The sequence below is a fragment of the Aulonocara sp. 'chitande type north' Nkhata Bay genome, linkage group LG17, assembly GCF_057382095.1.
Source record: "Aulonocara sp. 'chitande type north' Nkhata Bay isolate Kocher_YH1m ecotype deep benthic linkage group LG17, A_spYH_male_GT1.1, whole genome shotgun sequence".
NCBI classification, from domain to species: Eukaryota; Metazoa; Chordata; class Actinopteri; order Cichliformes; family Cichlidae; genus Aulonocara; species Aulonocara sp. 'chitande type north' Nkhata Bay.
In genome coordinates, this window is record NC_141360.1 from 41,240,821 (window position 1) to 41,256,872 (window position 16,052).

General features: G+C 43.2%; 1 protein-coding gene across 2 annotated transcripts; it reads right to left on the minus strand.

Annotated features, from left to right (window-relative positions):
- Positions 1-1,751: 1,751 nt before the first annotated feature.
- On the minus strand, positions 1,752-15,950 carry lhx9 (LIM homeobox 9). 2 transcript variants are annotated; one of them, XM_086268431.1, is made up of 6 exons: positions 15,123-15,949; positions 11,551-11,789; positions 10,587-10,789; positions 9,316-9,674; positions 6,205-6,407; positions 1,752-3,084 (listed from the first exon to the last, which is right to left on the minus strand). In XM_086268431.1, exons 1-6 carry the CDS (start codon positions 15,292-15,294, stop codon positions 3,028-3,030), a joined length of 1,233 nt encoding a protein of 410 aa, XP_086124557.1. In that variant the 5' UTR covers positions 15,295-15,949; the 3' UTR covers positions 1,752-3,027. The 2 variants fall into 2 exon arrangements, with proteins under 2 accessions (XP_086124557.1, XP_086124556.1); XM_086268430.1 differs by lacking the exon at positions 1,752-3,084 and adding an exon at positions 3,125-5,577 and having other exon boundaries at positions 15,123-15,950.
- Positions 15,951-16,052: the final 102 nt, after the last annotated feature.

Here is a 16,052-nt window from a genome sequence, read left to right on the forward strand (position 1 = left end):
GGCTGTGTTTCATTCACATCGTCACCCTTCTGACATCTGTCTATGTGTGTGTCACGGTGCCGGTGTGTGTCTGAGTTAGCAGGGTGGTTGGTGTGCGAGGTGAGGTTAAATGGGTGCCTAGCACTGAGAGGAGGCAACTGAGGCGGAACTGGCAGAATATCTCACACACACACACACACACACACACACACACACACAGAGTGACAACAGAAACAACACTATCAGAGCAACATGTAAACTGCAGGTGCGCCCTATGCCTTGGTGATTGTTCCATACTTTGTTTCGACCCTGTCGCCTGTCACCGTGCGTGCGATAATGTGTGATAATGTATGTGCGACCTCGTGCAATGTGCGCTTGCAGAAACACACTTTGAGTTTTGCACTTGTTGCTTTGCAACATCTAGAACTAGATGCACGCTCAGCAAAGTATTTATTTTTTCCTGATTTCATTTGAATCTGACGTCGACCTGGTTCGTGGGGCCTGGAGATTTTCCCCTGTGATGACAGGCAGAATCCTCATCCTTGGAGCTGGTTTCTCATTTGACCTTTCCGTATAACATATTTTTCCAGACAGACATATCAAATATCAAACCTTGGTTGCAAATGTCACAAGCTTAAGCCGACGTTAAAAACCAAACCCTTCAAAATTTGCACAAATGCATGTTTTGTTTGTAAATCCAACGAGCCTGCTCTGACCACAGAAAGTTGCATTTCTGCAGGTGGTTTTTACAGCTAAAATCACGATGGCTTTACATGTTTGATCAAAGCACTCTTGCATTGTACATCATGATCCACGTTGAATTGACTGATTGGACTGGCCAACCTGCAACCATCTGGGATCGGCTCCAGCCTCACCGTGACCTTGAATTGGATAAGTGGAATTAAATGGATGTAGACTGAAACTAAAGCGCTATATGCTGAGCAGAAACCCATCTGCTTTATCTGTAAATGAACTTTTTCCCCCCTTTTTTTGGACCACCACATATGTCGGGATCAGCCACAGTGTTTCAACGAATCCTCGTGTGACTGAAAGCACACACTGTTGTCGGCGTTGTTTTTCTATCATCGTAGTACACAGCTGTCATTTAACAGAAGGAAGAAAGGCAGAGTAGGATACCAGTCGACAGAGGGCCTGCATTCATCTCCTGTTGCTGCGAGCACAACCTCGTTCTTGCCTTTGCATGAACGAGGATATTTTATTTGAATTTAAAAGCATTCACTGATTTAAAGAAAATACTTTTAGTGCACAAATGCTTACAGTGTACTGTTGTTATATATTTATTTCCATGCAAATATCCTTTCTCCATGTGCACCTTTTAATATTCCGTGATGAAGGAGCAGCGCTGCCACTGCTCTGACAAACACAAACATTACCGATGAGATGCATCACAGCCACCAGCAGCAAACCCCTGAAATACTTGTCGAGCAGGGCCGCGATTTGGTCCAGAATTTTTATCCTGCGGCTCCAAGCGCCGAGCGGGGCTGGCTGTATTTGTTTGTGTGTCTGCTCCAGCCCTGCTTCCTGTAGCTCTGCGGTGTCAACCCGCCCACCGTCCTCCCGTCAGACCTGTGGAACACAGCCCCGCTGCCACAGCGCAGCACAGGCACCCCAGTGACTGAGGTTTCCTCTTGGACTGACTGAAGTGTTTGCTGTTTTCCACATTGTTGGAATTCAACACCAGCCTGTTTACTGGTCCCCATGTGGCTCCAGTCTCTCTCTCCCCTCCTCCTCCTTTCTTTGTGCATGTTTTTTCCCCCTTTCCACAACATACCTTCTTTATATGACGTGTGTATCCTCCTTTTACACAAAGTACGCACACAGCACACCTATGAGGTGGAATTCTTGCCTATAGTAGACGGTCCACACGATATCTCATGTGGCGTAAATCACACTGGTCAGTATGAGGTTGATTGGTTGTTTTTATCCTTTATTACAAAAACAATCACGTGTTCAAATGAATAAATAATTTTATATCACTGGAATAGAGCTGAAACAACGGCAGTACACCATAAATATGGTTTGGCTTTTTTTAGACATACACACATGAAAAAGCAGGAATCTCGGGCGTCCGAGCGAAATATTTAGGAATGTTGCGAGACACTGGAGATCTGCCGCTTTCATAAATATCCACAGCGACGAGGTAAGAAAGCAGCAACGCTTCACCCTTGACAGCAAGCTGAATGTCAAGAACAAATGAGCTTGAAGCAGTGCTATCAATGTCCTCACTGTGACATTTGGAGTGTTTTTTCCCACGTGAGGTACCGCATGTGCTTCGGGGACTTGATTTTCATATGCTTTATTTTTGCAGCTGACAATAAATCATACAGTAAATCAAAGGAAATAATAATAATATACATCTCAAGGAAAAAATGTTAACAAGATGACGAGGTGCATGCAAAATGAGAATCTCTTCTTTTTCCTTTTCACTTCCTTCCCTCGGTGCAGCCAGATGGCAAAGCTCCAGCTCTGCAGTCCTCTTCATACACTCATCATATTTGATGGGCATCCTGCTGCTGCCGAGTTTCAAGGAGGCCGCGTGTTTACCAAATGACACTCGTGACAAAAGAAAACTTCTATTTAGCAAGCTGGTTCTTGGATGAGGTGCACGGGGGCAGCAGCGCGCGCGCACGTGTGTGTGCGTGTGTGAGTGTAGACCCTGTAGCGTGTGCAGGTGTGTGTGTTGAATCACGTTCTGCCTCTTCTGTTTTTCTCTACACTATGTTACATTTTATTATCACTTTTGTGCATTGAACCACTCCAGTACAGAAAGATTTGCGTTCACATCATAAATATCATACACGGTGGGGGGTTGGGGGGGTCTCCTCCGCTGATGGACAAACTTTAAGCAAAACAAAAATCACCTGTTGTACATTTGCAACTGAAACAGGTTTGGGGGTTTTAATCTTTTATGTTGTTGTTGCTGTCGGTTGCCCTTTCGCTCTCATTACGCTCTAATCTTATGCTAATATTGTCTTTGTCTTCAATGGTGAGGATTTCCCATCAAAGTTTTCCCCTTCTCTTAATACTTTAGGGAATTTTCAAACGTCGGGATGTATGGCTGTAATGCCCCAAGATTTGTTCTCCCTGAAAGAAATGATAGAGTAAGAATATATTAACTACAGAGCAACCTGGCTTTACGCGGTCTGCATTTACTCTTACTTCATTTTAGGTTTACCAATATGTTATGCATAAATATATATATATATATATAGAGATAGAAATCAATATATGCTTTGCAGCATTCCTTTAATTTAAAATTTAAAGCCATGTTCATGCATTAAAAAGCAATTTCATATTTTCGACTGCAGGGTTTAGATGCAAATCCATGGGGCATTACGTTAAAACCATAAACATCATAAAAGAGGAAGTAGAAATTAAAAATGGAGGCAAAAATGAGGACGTTTAACTGGTCATTAATAACTGAATGCTTTCTCGTTTGTTGATGTGAGAAACAAAACTAAAAAAAAAAAAACAACTGTATCCAAGAAAGAACAGAACAATGGCGAGTGTAATGAAAAATAAAAACCCATTTAAAGCAAAGTATTTTTTTTTATTCACACAAATTTAATAAGATATATAACAACCGTTTGGTCCATAAATATTTAAGGGGAAATAGTTTCTATACACCATCTTTGTCAAGAAACAGGGAAACATGGACAATCTTGATAGAACACTTACTGTACTCAACTATTAACACGAAGATCAATATATAAGGTTCTCGGATTACCCAACTATATCTGAAAGAGTGCACAAATGCTTTCCGTGACATCGCTGCCCCCTTTTTAACAGGATACACCATAAAAAGATCTTCGGAGATAAGATGCAAAACAGTACAAAACTAGTGAGGCGCCAAAAAGGATGTGAATCAGTTAACAAAGAACACATAGATCCTGAATTTCACAAACTTCTCCCAAGTTATAGCGTAAGGCACATAGAAGAACTGAGTTAGGCATCTACTCCATCGAGTAGATCGGGGGCGCCACCTTTGCCCCCGACAGAACAAACCGTGACGCCCGCTCACGACGAAATGCGTCGACTCCATTGAAGATTTGCTCGCCCTTTCCTTTTCTCTCGCTCTCTACCTTTCAGCCAGAAGAAACGTGGTGGTTTTTCTTTTTCCCTTTTTTTGGTCTGTTCAGTGGCAAGTGTCGTTAAACAAAGCAGAAATATACGGCCGGAAAGGAGAACACACGGACAGCGATTTCCCGCTGGCTGCCTCTCACGACTCCACCTATGTGAGGTCATTTGAATGTTCATGTCAGCTCTACAAATCTACGTCGCGGCCGCTTCGCCCCTCGCCCTGCTCTGTTCTTTTTTCCCCAAGATCACATCGTTACCCTGAGCAACATGATAAAAACAATAATGCACTTTTCACTGGGCAGTATATTGTCACTGTGCAATCGAGTTTAGCTGTGGATCTACGCTCACCAGGCTTTTTATCCGTGGTTAATCCGTGAGGCCAACAAGACAACGACAAAAAAAAGGCAAAAAACCAAAAAGTGCTCCGTCGTGAAAACAATCGTTAACTGCTCTCCAATCAGAATTTCTCTGGCCGGTTTCTAATTGTCGAAAAGGTGACGACATCACACGTTGAACAGTTACCACTGTACAGATTGAGGGATTTGCTTCTCTCTCCTCGTCACAGTAAAGTTTCCTATCTGCACATTTTTCTCCTTCGTCTTCTTTTTCTCACGTGCAGCTCTGATTCCATCCAACTCGGTCTTTAAGACCGAAACATTCGGAAATAATTAAAGCCTGTTTTCTGGAGTTACCCATATACAGAACATTCTACAAGTTTATTTTTCCCAAATGAGTCCAAAACAGAAACAAAATGTTTAAATCGGAGAGTGCGAACACAGTGCATACATGTACAGGAATCTGAGGGCGAAATAGCGGTAGGATTTTAAAATTGACCAATTAAGCATAAATTAAGGAGGGCCCGTTTTCACTCTTTTTTTAACCAGAATTCAAGACAAATGTACAAATTAAGTTTTCCAGGCAAACTTTTTTTCCTTCCTAAAGCCTTCGCCTCCAAAAACGTCCCATCCCGAGTCAATCTCTGCATCTGCAGTTTCAAATGCTACACATTAAAATGGTTTCCTCGTGTCTTAATGCGGTCGCTGCTGCTTGTTGCTCTTGTTGCTCTTGTTTGCGTGCACAGTGCAGCACTTTGTGTTCCAAGGAGCTGTCTCTGCTTGACTTAAAGGTGTCACTTTAAAAAAATAAAATGTGAAACTGAAGAAAGAAAACAAAGAAAGAAAAGTAAAAGAAAGAAAAAGGGGAAACAAACCCAAACAGAATCAGTCTGCTAGAGATAGCTTGTTAGAAAAGGTTTGTCAAGGTAGTTTGCGAAGGGCTCCCCGAATCATGGCTGTCCAAACTAGAGGTGACGGAGGTCACTACAGTGATAGAGGGGTTTGTCAGGTCTGTTAGTGTGGCCGCGCTGGAGGGGGGGGTCAGGGCCCCACTGTCGGATGAGGGCGGAGGGAGTGAGGTGCCATCAGCCTTATCAACACCTCCATTCTCCTGTCGCAAAACGTTCCTTCTGAATTTGGCTCTTGCGTTTTGGAACCAAACCTGCAAACCAATCCCAATGTGGCTTTTACTTTTAGTGCTTTAAGGAACTTTCTTTTCTTTTTTAAAGAAAGTATCAGATCATGTGTACATTAGCTTACAAGTCAAGTTATCACAGCTGTTACTGTTTCAAAGTTGTCTCAAGTATATGAATCTTTGTATGATACATTAGTTGGGGCTTAAGGGGCAAGGTAACAATGAACCAGTGAGTCTGTGCTGAACACTCAATACAAGAATGTGGATTTTTATAGCAAATCAAAACAAAATGCTACAATTTACTGATTTGGTTGATTTGGTTGTTTTTAACTGTGAGACTTTCATTACACCTTTTTTCTCTCTTCTAAAGTAAAAGTGCACTCTGGCTACTAACAAAGTTAGCAATATAAGAGTTAACTGCTTTCTCCTTTCTTTCCCTCCAAAAGAAAGAAAAAGAAAGAAAGAAACAACATCTACAAATTCCAGATAAACCCCTTGGATATACATCTAATGACTGAATGGACCAACAAAAGAAAGCAAAACTAAAAAAGATGACGACATCAATGATCACTTTGGTGTCAATGAGGAGGAGGAGTGGCGTGCAGACACACAGGTGGGGTGAGCGACTTTAGTAGGAGCAATGACTCTGCTTACCTGTAGGACTCTCTTAGTGAGGCCTGTTTTCTGGGCCAGCTGCTTTAAGTCCTTGGCATCGGGGTTGTGGTTGATGGCAAAGTAGGATTTCATTGTCCGCAGCTGATGGTGCTTGAAGGAGGTCCGCATGCGTTTGGTCTTCTGCGTCGGAGGGTAGGCCTGCTGGTCCCGGTCCAAGTGATCGGTGTCGTTCTCGTTACAGCCTGAAGAGAGGGCAGAGCGTGAGGCGGGCTTTAAAAAAGAAACTTCGGCAGGTCAGTTTACATTTGGATAAACAGCCCTCTGTGTCAGACTTCATTTGCACTGTGCCCCAGGCCACTAGCACCGCTATAACCATAAGAAAACAGCTTCATTCCAGTGATTTCCAACTGACGCTGATGAAAAAAGAGACAAAAGATTTCCACTGACAGGCTAAGGCAGAAACAGCTGTTCTGTGTCGTCACGGCGTATCGTCAAAGTGCTGATAACAATTAAAATCCTCAACAAGCCGAGAAGCTGACTGAACCGGCTAAAAGGAAAGTAAACCGCGGCGTGCGGCTCGTGTCTGCGTGAGCAGATCTGAAACAAAAAACAGCAAAATGATGAATTTTAACTGTACGCTGGGACGGGGCTAAATCCTTTCTGCTTGTGTTTGCAAAGACTAATAGGCCTAATGGGCCTCATTTGTCAGTAGCTTAGTGTGTAAAATACTTAAAACGGATCCAGTAAATTAAACGCAGGCGCTGCTTAGCAGTGTTGCTTGTCACTGCGAGAAAAAAGGCTTTTTTCAAACACAATTTGATTTTTTTTATTGTCCCAGACTTTATGAGATTTCGTCTAAAAACATACAATGAAAATGTATTTATTTTGATCCTCACATAAAAGAAGTGTTTTCAGGAAAGCACGTCTAAAGTATCTGAATCTTTTACGTGGCTGCAAAAGCAGCAAAAATATAGAAATGTAGGATTTCTCAATTCTAAAGTGTGTCCTGTTGAGCCATTTTGGGGCTAAATTACACATCATTTAAAAGAAGAACAGCGATGCTGATACGTGTGAAAGGCTTTCATTATGTTTGAATATCCAGCTTTAACCTAACAATCACTGACATTTGTGCTCTTCTGTTCCAGTCTTCACTGGCTCGTGTTTAACTAGATATTACCCACTAGGGGTCTCTGTATCCAAACAAGACCAGCTTTGCTGTGGAATCCACAGCAGACTCACACACCTTTCCCTGGTGAAAACAAACATGGATGTGCTGCAAAAGCAGGAACAAAAACCTCAAACAAAACCTCTTCCTATTTGTTATGAATAAGAGCCTGCTGATCTGTGCAGCCACTTATATGAACAACACAGTGATGCTATAAAAGTGTGTTCGTAATGCAGAGCCCAGTGGAGGCAAAAGAGTGCTTTGAAATAAATATATATGCGCATGTATATTTATTTCAGTTGATGCCGTTTTAATTTAATTTTAAAACATAAAATAAAATCTCTCATTTGTGAGCTCATTTTAACATTTTAACGTTTAAATTAATTACATGTGGCTAAAAACAAAAATATCCTTTTAAAAATTGATGGTGTTTCCACTCGAGTCCCAAATGAACACGATTATATTCCCTCTGGGACTTTTATTGTGTCTGCGGAGCATACCAATTAATTCACATGGACATCACTGTAACTGCGCTTTGGGCCTTTTTCTGTGAGCGTGGATTTTATTTCTATTTTATTTTAACTTGTCCTCTGTTATAACGCTTTGGCAGAATAAGCGTAATCTCTTATTCTTACTACAGAAACAAAATCACGGGACTACAATGGCTTTTTTCCTATTAGAGCATCAGTGAGAAACTGGAATTTGCATAATCCCCTAGAATTGTGTTTAGGAATAACAAACCGAAGCTCATTTAACCGGAGCGCTGACTGTACGGTGCTGTGTTTTCAGCCCCTGGCCTCTCCCTGCAGCAGGCCCCTCTGCGCGGCGCTGCTCTGTCCCTGAGAACTGTGCTGACCGCCGCACGGGAGGCCAGGGATTCCAACGTCACCTTCAATTAACAAAGAACAATTAACGCGCAGATTACCCCTATTCCTACCCATTCACTAGGAACACAGGAAACTTGGCGCACAATGCCAAACTTTCTCAACCGCACACTAATTCGCAGAAAGCAAGAACAAAATGGGGACACTGCAGGGAGGGCCGGGGTCGGCTTATAACATTCGACGATCCAGTGCAGCATTTTACGTGAAACCTGCGTTTAACACTGGCTTCATTTGCGCTTTCCAGCGGTTTTTTAAATTTATTTTTTTGTTTCTCGCATAAAAGTGAAACACGCGGAATATTCGGACATTTTTTTGTCCACGATTTATTTTCTATATTACGTTTACTCCATTCAAACGCGTTGTTTTTCACGTGTTATGACCTAAATTCGTTCTAATTATAAAAGTCGAAGAGCAGGTCGGCGGCGAGGTCAACTTTCGATCATTCTGTTGGCGGAAATGATGCGTAAAAGACGCGCGCGTGGACGGATCAATTAGCCCGCAGCTCGGAGCGCCGGTGCAAGACGTTCACGTGCATTTACTACGAGGCACCCAACAAGGCAACGAGTGCATCCATTTCATTTATTGAAATAATAGGCGTGTTACAGAGGGGATACTGAAGGGCCCGACTACAACTAAAAAGCGACAGAAAAAAATGCAACTGCCCATCAAAAAAACGAATTTGCGAGATTTCGCTGGATTTTTTCTGATTCACTCGATTTTGTTTTTTTTTTGTTTTTTTTTAAGGAAAGAAATGGAAAGAGGAAAAAGATTAATTAAGGCAGCACCGTTTGACAGCCTTTATCATTTCAGTCGCTCACTGTGCAGCGGAGGGTTCCTAAACTGGTGTTTCCTTAATGTTCGCGAGAATCTGCTTAATGTTTAATTTCATAGGTTTGTGTGTGATGACAACATTATAGCTCGGCATGTTTTTCCTGGTTTCACTGTCCTCTTCTGCTGGAAACATCCATGCACTAAAACTTCAAGCAGATGTGAGCGATTCCACACCAAAACTAAAAAGGGTTTTTTTATTGTGAGCGCGTCGTCGTCGTCGTTGTTGTTTTTCGATGTGAAATGAAGCTCCGAGCAGCTCAGCTGTCTCACCTGTGTTGTAGCTCGGTATATCTATCCCCATGGCCGGACTCTTCCTCTTGCGTGGCCTTCCCTTCTGTGCCGTCCCGGTGCCGTTGAAGTAGGGTAGAGTGAGGCCGCCTCCCTTGGCTGCCAGCTCGGCGAAGTTGAGCTGGGGGTGGTAGTCCGGCCCCTGCACCAGCGTCTCGAAGTGGAGTCGGCAGTACACTAGGCTGTCCTTCATGCCGAAATGATCGCCCGTGGTCAGGGTCTTGTTGCAAGTGGTGCACGTGAAGCAGCTCAGGTGGTACACGGAGTCGCGCGCTCGCATCACCATCTCCGAGGCCGATATCCCGAGGTGGCAACGCGCGCACCTCTGCACGGAGAACCTTCTGGAACAGACACACAGTCAAGACTCCTCATCCATAAAGACCAGAGTGGACAAACAGCACGGGGGGGGGGGGGGGGGACGGGACTAAAAACTAAAATATAACCCGCAGTGTCACGAGCTAAAAGTAAGGCCTGCCTTATTTAAGCGGCCTCCATGCGCCTTAGCGTGGCTCCAGCGTCCTGCACAGGATCACTAAAGCAGGCCTATATTTTGAGGTTGCATTCTGATAGCCACATCTGGCCCAGAACTGGGTGTGTACATGTGCGCGCAGAGTCGCTACACAACCTCGACAATAAAACCCACGAACGCTAGCCCGTTTGCTTTCCTCCGACACACGAATAATACAAGCATATGTTCAGCAACACTATCAGAAGGTAAATACACAAGTATGTAATAATTACAGAGCGTAACTAACAGCATCCCGGCCTGAGCCGAAGCAGTGCCGTAAAAATGTGCGTTAAGAATATAGGATAGGACATTTTTGTCCAGCTGTTTTTCTGGAGCTACTCTCATATTACTTTAACATAATAATAATTAAATAATAATAAGAGTTTGGATAAGAAGGTGACTTATGCATTAAGTTCGTGTTTGCATTACACACCAAGCTACAGAGAGAAAGCACAGTTTCATTGTTAAAACTTATTCCCGGTTAACAGCAGGCAGCCCACGTTAGTGACAGCTGGGATGTTTTTCGGTCCGAGGCCTGGCAGCCTGTTGATGAAGGGCTAACGCTGACTGCTCACAATGATTGCTAAAATGGTTATTTATGAGCTGGAAACTAATATCATATATAAATAGGTCACTGTCGAACTGGGTCAGTAGATTTGGGTTTAGGTTACAGAGGGGAAAGAGGGACACACGATTTTAGGAGCAAGCCCGTAAAACTGAAACGCTAAACTTTCAGTTTTCTTACCTGTAGTAATCCTCCTTGCAATAGATACTCCCATCCTTGGCAAAACACGTTAGCTCCGACTCCAGCGCTAGTTTACATTCACAGCATTTGAGGCACCGCAGGTGCCACTGTTTGTCCACGGCCAGGAGGTAGTATCTATCCGAAATCTTGCCGCCACAGCCGGCACACAGGGCTGGCTTCTCTGGGCTCATAGAAGGCATGTTCTGGGACAAAGAAGGAAAACAAGGCTCATGGCAGCTGACTGCTTCAAACCACTGCTGGGAAAATCGTCACAACATTGTGCTTAAAAGAAGAAAAGCAAAAAAACGAAATGCTGGCCATAAAATTCAACTTTTCTTTTTTAAACCTGGAAAGCTGCCTGTGAAACCCTCAGTTATGCTACAGCAGCTTGATGTGCAAATAGCTCTTACTTATGGAACAACGCGTCTATGAATTAAGCCTATTTACCTATTATACGTATGAAGGAAAAATACAGATTATGTTCGTGTTTTGAAATTAAATCCATCTACGAATAAATTTAAAATGCTAAAATTAATCATTTTTAATTTAAAAAAAAAATCAGGTCGGCTTCTATTTGCAAATATGAAACTGAAAATGCAAAACGCTGTCAGAGAAATAATACGCCGACATTAATGTTTGTTTTATTTGATGACAAGACTAAAACGGTGCTTTAAATATATTTAGAAATAACGACACCAGAATTAAAAGCTGTCGTTCACGCCAATTATTTTTGTGCAGAAGAAGAAGACGCAGCCATTAAAAGAATACTGCTGCTATGAAATCTATCATATCCAATGGAATAATATGGATAAAGACGAGAATCCTCCTCACTGGCCTCCTACTTACCACCCAAATGTCTGCACGTTTCCGGGCACGTTAACGTGCCGTTTTTCGGTCTTGCGGTAAGTGAGACTAACGCGACTTTTTAGCCATTATTTCACACACGGCTCGGCCTGGCTCTTACCGACTCTCTTCCGTTCAGCTGCATGCCCTTCGCCAGGCGAGACTCCGTTTTCGACCTTCTCTCCATCTCCTCCATGATTCCTTGGATGTGATCCCCGGAGATCCCGTGGAAAAGCATGGCTCCAGGTCCTGGACGCAACGTGCAACTGCCTGCCTCTGTCTTGCAGCCCACAACTTCCATATAATGCACTGCAGCGCTGCGCCCCGCTCTCTCAGCGCATCCAAATGGGCTCTGAGGCTCTAAAAAAGAGGCACAAGGAAGAAGAAGGAAAAAATAGACACAACCCCAGAGATTCAGATCACCTCCTCAGCAGAAGCAACGGGAAGAAAAAGGACAAAACGAAGAAACTACAGCGTGAGTGGGGCAGGAGGAGCTCTCCTTCTTCCTGTGAATGTCTCTCCTCCAGGAAAAAAACCCAAAAAAAACAACATATAGTCCAAATGATGCGACAGGCCGGTGTGGAAGTGGTGGTGGAGTTTGAGGAGGGAGGAGGGGAGGGAGTGTGAACACTGGCCAAAATAATGACACAAAGTTTTTTTGTGTGTTGTTGTTTCTTTTTGGTGATCTCTCTCTCTCTCTCTCTCTCCCAGTTTCCCAGTCCGGGGCTCCTCGGTGCTTGGAGGTCAGGTTGGGACTGCCTGGATTTGAGAACCGTGTCCTATTTGTGAAGAGAGCAGAGCCGGCCCAGTCTGAATAATTTGGTAGGAGGAGTTCCTCTCTCCCTCCCTCCCTCTCTCTCCCCATCTCTCTCTCTCCCTGCATCGCCGCTGATTTCTATTCAGCAACAAAGAGATGTCACTCTCCCCTCAAAACCCCCCGACTCTGGACCACTGCTTTATGGTACTGACATTTTCATTACGTTTGTTCTGCCATTTAAAGGCGAGACGACGGGAACGTAAGCTGCACAAAGTCGGTGCAAATATATTAGATTTATTTATGAAATCATCTGCATCCCAAGCAGGCGACCGAGGCCCTCTGTGGTTTCACCGGACGCCTCACAAGTGGGAATAAACACGTGTCTCACGGGGTGTCGCTTAAAGACACTTTCTAATAAAACTTTGGTTGGTCAGAGTTTTTGGGAAGTGCGAGCTGGACCAGACCGAGTGTTTGGTTTGGTCCCCAAAACACACACACACACACAAACACACACACACACACACACACACACACACACAGTGTGTGACATAAATATTCTGTCTGGGCGGGGCAGTGATCAGTGATAGGCTAGAGGGCGGGGACAGGTTCAATTGAACATTTTTGAAACAATGTGATTTGTTTTCAGCCCAAATGAATGAGATTTGATTAAAAACTGAATTAATTAATGAATAAAATGTATCCCAGGTAACGACAGCCTCCTTACTCAGATAACCCGAACAGCTCGCTGCAGGCTTACATGTATAGAAATCTCTCTCTCCCTCTTTTAAACGCTCTTTTGAAGCAGTCATTATCCACTGTCAAGGATTCATTAACGCGGCCCTTCGTCTTTTCTCTGTCTGCTGAATTAGGCCAAAACCTTGTTTACCTGCTGGAGAGTTGATCTGACAGCAGCGAGAACTGTGTAGTCTCCGCATTTCATTTGTTTGTGTGTTTCTCTTTCTTTCTGCTTTTCTTCTTACGGGCTTTATAAGAAGCAACGTGGAAGTAAAGGCGAGATGAGAGAGAGACCTCCAGTTGGTGGTCGCCACAGGGAAACCTCAACCAGCTATTGCATATTTTTAGAAATTCATGCTTTTTAAAATTCCATCCCTATCTCCAAAGATGGTCTGCTTTACGCAGGGCGCAGGGGGGGCTGCAATAACGATCTGTGTCAGTTTTAAAAGGGTGTGGAAAGCTTTGTTGCCCAAATAATAAAGCCAGGAAATAAAACGCGTTCCGCTTCCTGTATGCAGTGCAGACCTGGTGACAACAAAACTATATTTTTTTAATTAATTTGTTCATTAATTGGAGATTTTGGCCGCGTGACCTTCCAGCTGGATCCATGCCAGCGAGCTGTGGTCTTTGTAAGATCGATGACGGCATTATTTTTCACAAACAACAGACAAACATCAGTCCCGTTAATAGATTTAGCAAAGCTCGGGGAGGTTTGCAGGTGTGGATGCTTCATCTCAAGACGTGTTACATTATCACGTGAACCTCCCACCACCCATCCACCTCACCGCACGCGCGCACACACACACACGCGCGCACGCACACACACGCGAAGTTGTGTTGGCTTTAATTGGAGGCCCCTTGATAGCAGCGCTATAAGACGAGGCTTGAACCCTCCTGGACGGGCTGGACGTGCAGCTGTTGTCAAACCCATAACGCTCATTTGCGCTCTGCAGTGTCCCGGCACCAGCCGCAGAGTGGTGGGGGGAAAAGGGGCACTCAAAAAGGACACGAGGATTTCATTTCACCTGGACAAAGACGCCCCGAGTGGAACGATAAGCTCAGCTCTGTGTGCGATTTTTAATCTTAACTGCAGTTTTCCTGCCATTCTGCGTCTTCTCTGCGAATTAGGCAAAAGGGTGTGTTTTGAATATGAAGAAGTTTTTAAAGAAAATTTTATTATTATTATTTTTAATGAAAGCCTTAATGTCGATAAATAACGCCGTTGTGGCCCGTTGCCTCCAGCAGTGACATTTAATATGACTGAAGAGCGTTTACCAATGTGTCAGTGAACACCAAGGGGAGGGGGGGGGGGGGGGGGGGGGTCTTTGTAGCTGCTGTTTGGTTTATTTAGTTTTTTCTGTATTTAAAACATATATTGTTGAAGCGTTTTATTTGTCTGATTGTCTTTTTATTTCACTCCGGATTTTGACCAAACTATATATATGTATTTTTTTTTTACAAAACGAAAAAAAAGTCACTTTTATTTTGAAATATCTTTTTTTTAAAAATCTATAACACCGTCAGTATTTTTAAAGTGTCTTTAAAAAAACCGGTAGGAAATAAAACAGTGATTTTGTGTGTCATTCCCGCTTTAGTCAGTGAGAGTGATTTATCCAAGTTAAAGATTAATTTATTATTATTGTTATTTTTTAAGGAATTGAATTTATTTTAAGGCTTTGGAAAAGCACTAAAGCACAAAAATCCAGTGTCAGCATTTCTGTTTGACATGGCGAGAGTCGGCTCAGTGGGCCACTGACGTTTGTCAAATACATAATGAAAATGAAAATAATAATAATAATATCACAATCACGCACACAGCGACATTTTGCCTGTATTTTCATAAAACGCGTACATTTGTGTTTCGCACGATTTTACTGGCGTGCAAACTCCAATCTATTATTTATGTGCATAATCGAGACTGATTTAGGCAAACAGGAAAAAATAATAAGAAGAAAAAATATTTATAAGTTTTTTTTAAACACACACCGATCGATAAAATCTGCGCTTTTATCCTGGACAAAATCACCCATGTCACTGTCTTTATCACGCGTCAGATCTGTCGCGCATTGCTTCACACGCTGCCCGCTTCTCCTTTCGTTTTTCCCCCCAAAGCCCTCTCTGTGTTACTAATATTATTATTATTATTATTATTATTATAAGCGTTGCCCTCAAGAATAAATAGCTATGGAAAAAAGTCTTACCTGCGGCTGTGCAGTGTGAGAGTGAGATCCCTGTGCAGCGCGCAGACTGAGCCGCTCCGGACTGTGCGCAGTGTGCAGAGGAGACAGAGGAGAGGCTGCCGGTAGATGGGGGGCTGTTCCTCGTTTCTGAGCTTACAGTTCTAGTTCGGGCGTCAATTAAAACACAAGACATTTAAATATTCCTCTCTCGTAGGCAGACGGCCCTCAACACACCGCAGCACACAGAAAACGGGGAGCCATGAGCCAATGGCCTACTCAGCATGTAGGTTATAATCTGTGATGTGCTTCTGAATTAAAGTGGTGAAGTCGGTGGTCTCCAAATGAAACAATAAAACTATCACTGTATAAAATAAAATGTAGGGACTTTTCAACAATTAAATATGTATTTGTCCTTTAAACACCCCAACTTAGCCTGTGCTGTAAATGAATCCAGCTCCTGCACGGTTATCATTATTGTTATTCATGTTACGCACCTATGAATAAGCCAGCGTCTGCACAGATCGGAAATGAAAGCTGGCTCCAAGCACATCTGGGCCTAAACAGTTATAATCCCAAAATGCATCATAGCTTCTTTACCTTTTATTTTTAAATATATATACACACACCGATCGTATTATAGGAGACTGAGGTGAGCTGAGCACGGTTACAGGCTCACTGGCTGGAGAGGTTTGTGTGAATAAATAATTAGGGTGTAAAGTCAAACTGGATCAATCAAATCTGACAAAGATAGGGAGCGCAGCAACACACGCCTGGAGGGGAAAATGTTTTGGTATTGAATAACCAAATACCAAATCGAAGCCATTTTCAAAATAAAAGTGCTCATTAATTGACGAATTGTGCGCATTTGAATCATGTGGGTACTGGACCAAAACAGCGGAGGGTTGCCTATTAGGAAAGGTCGCAGTTTTTTGTTCCCCCCGCCTCCCCCCT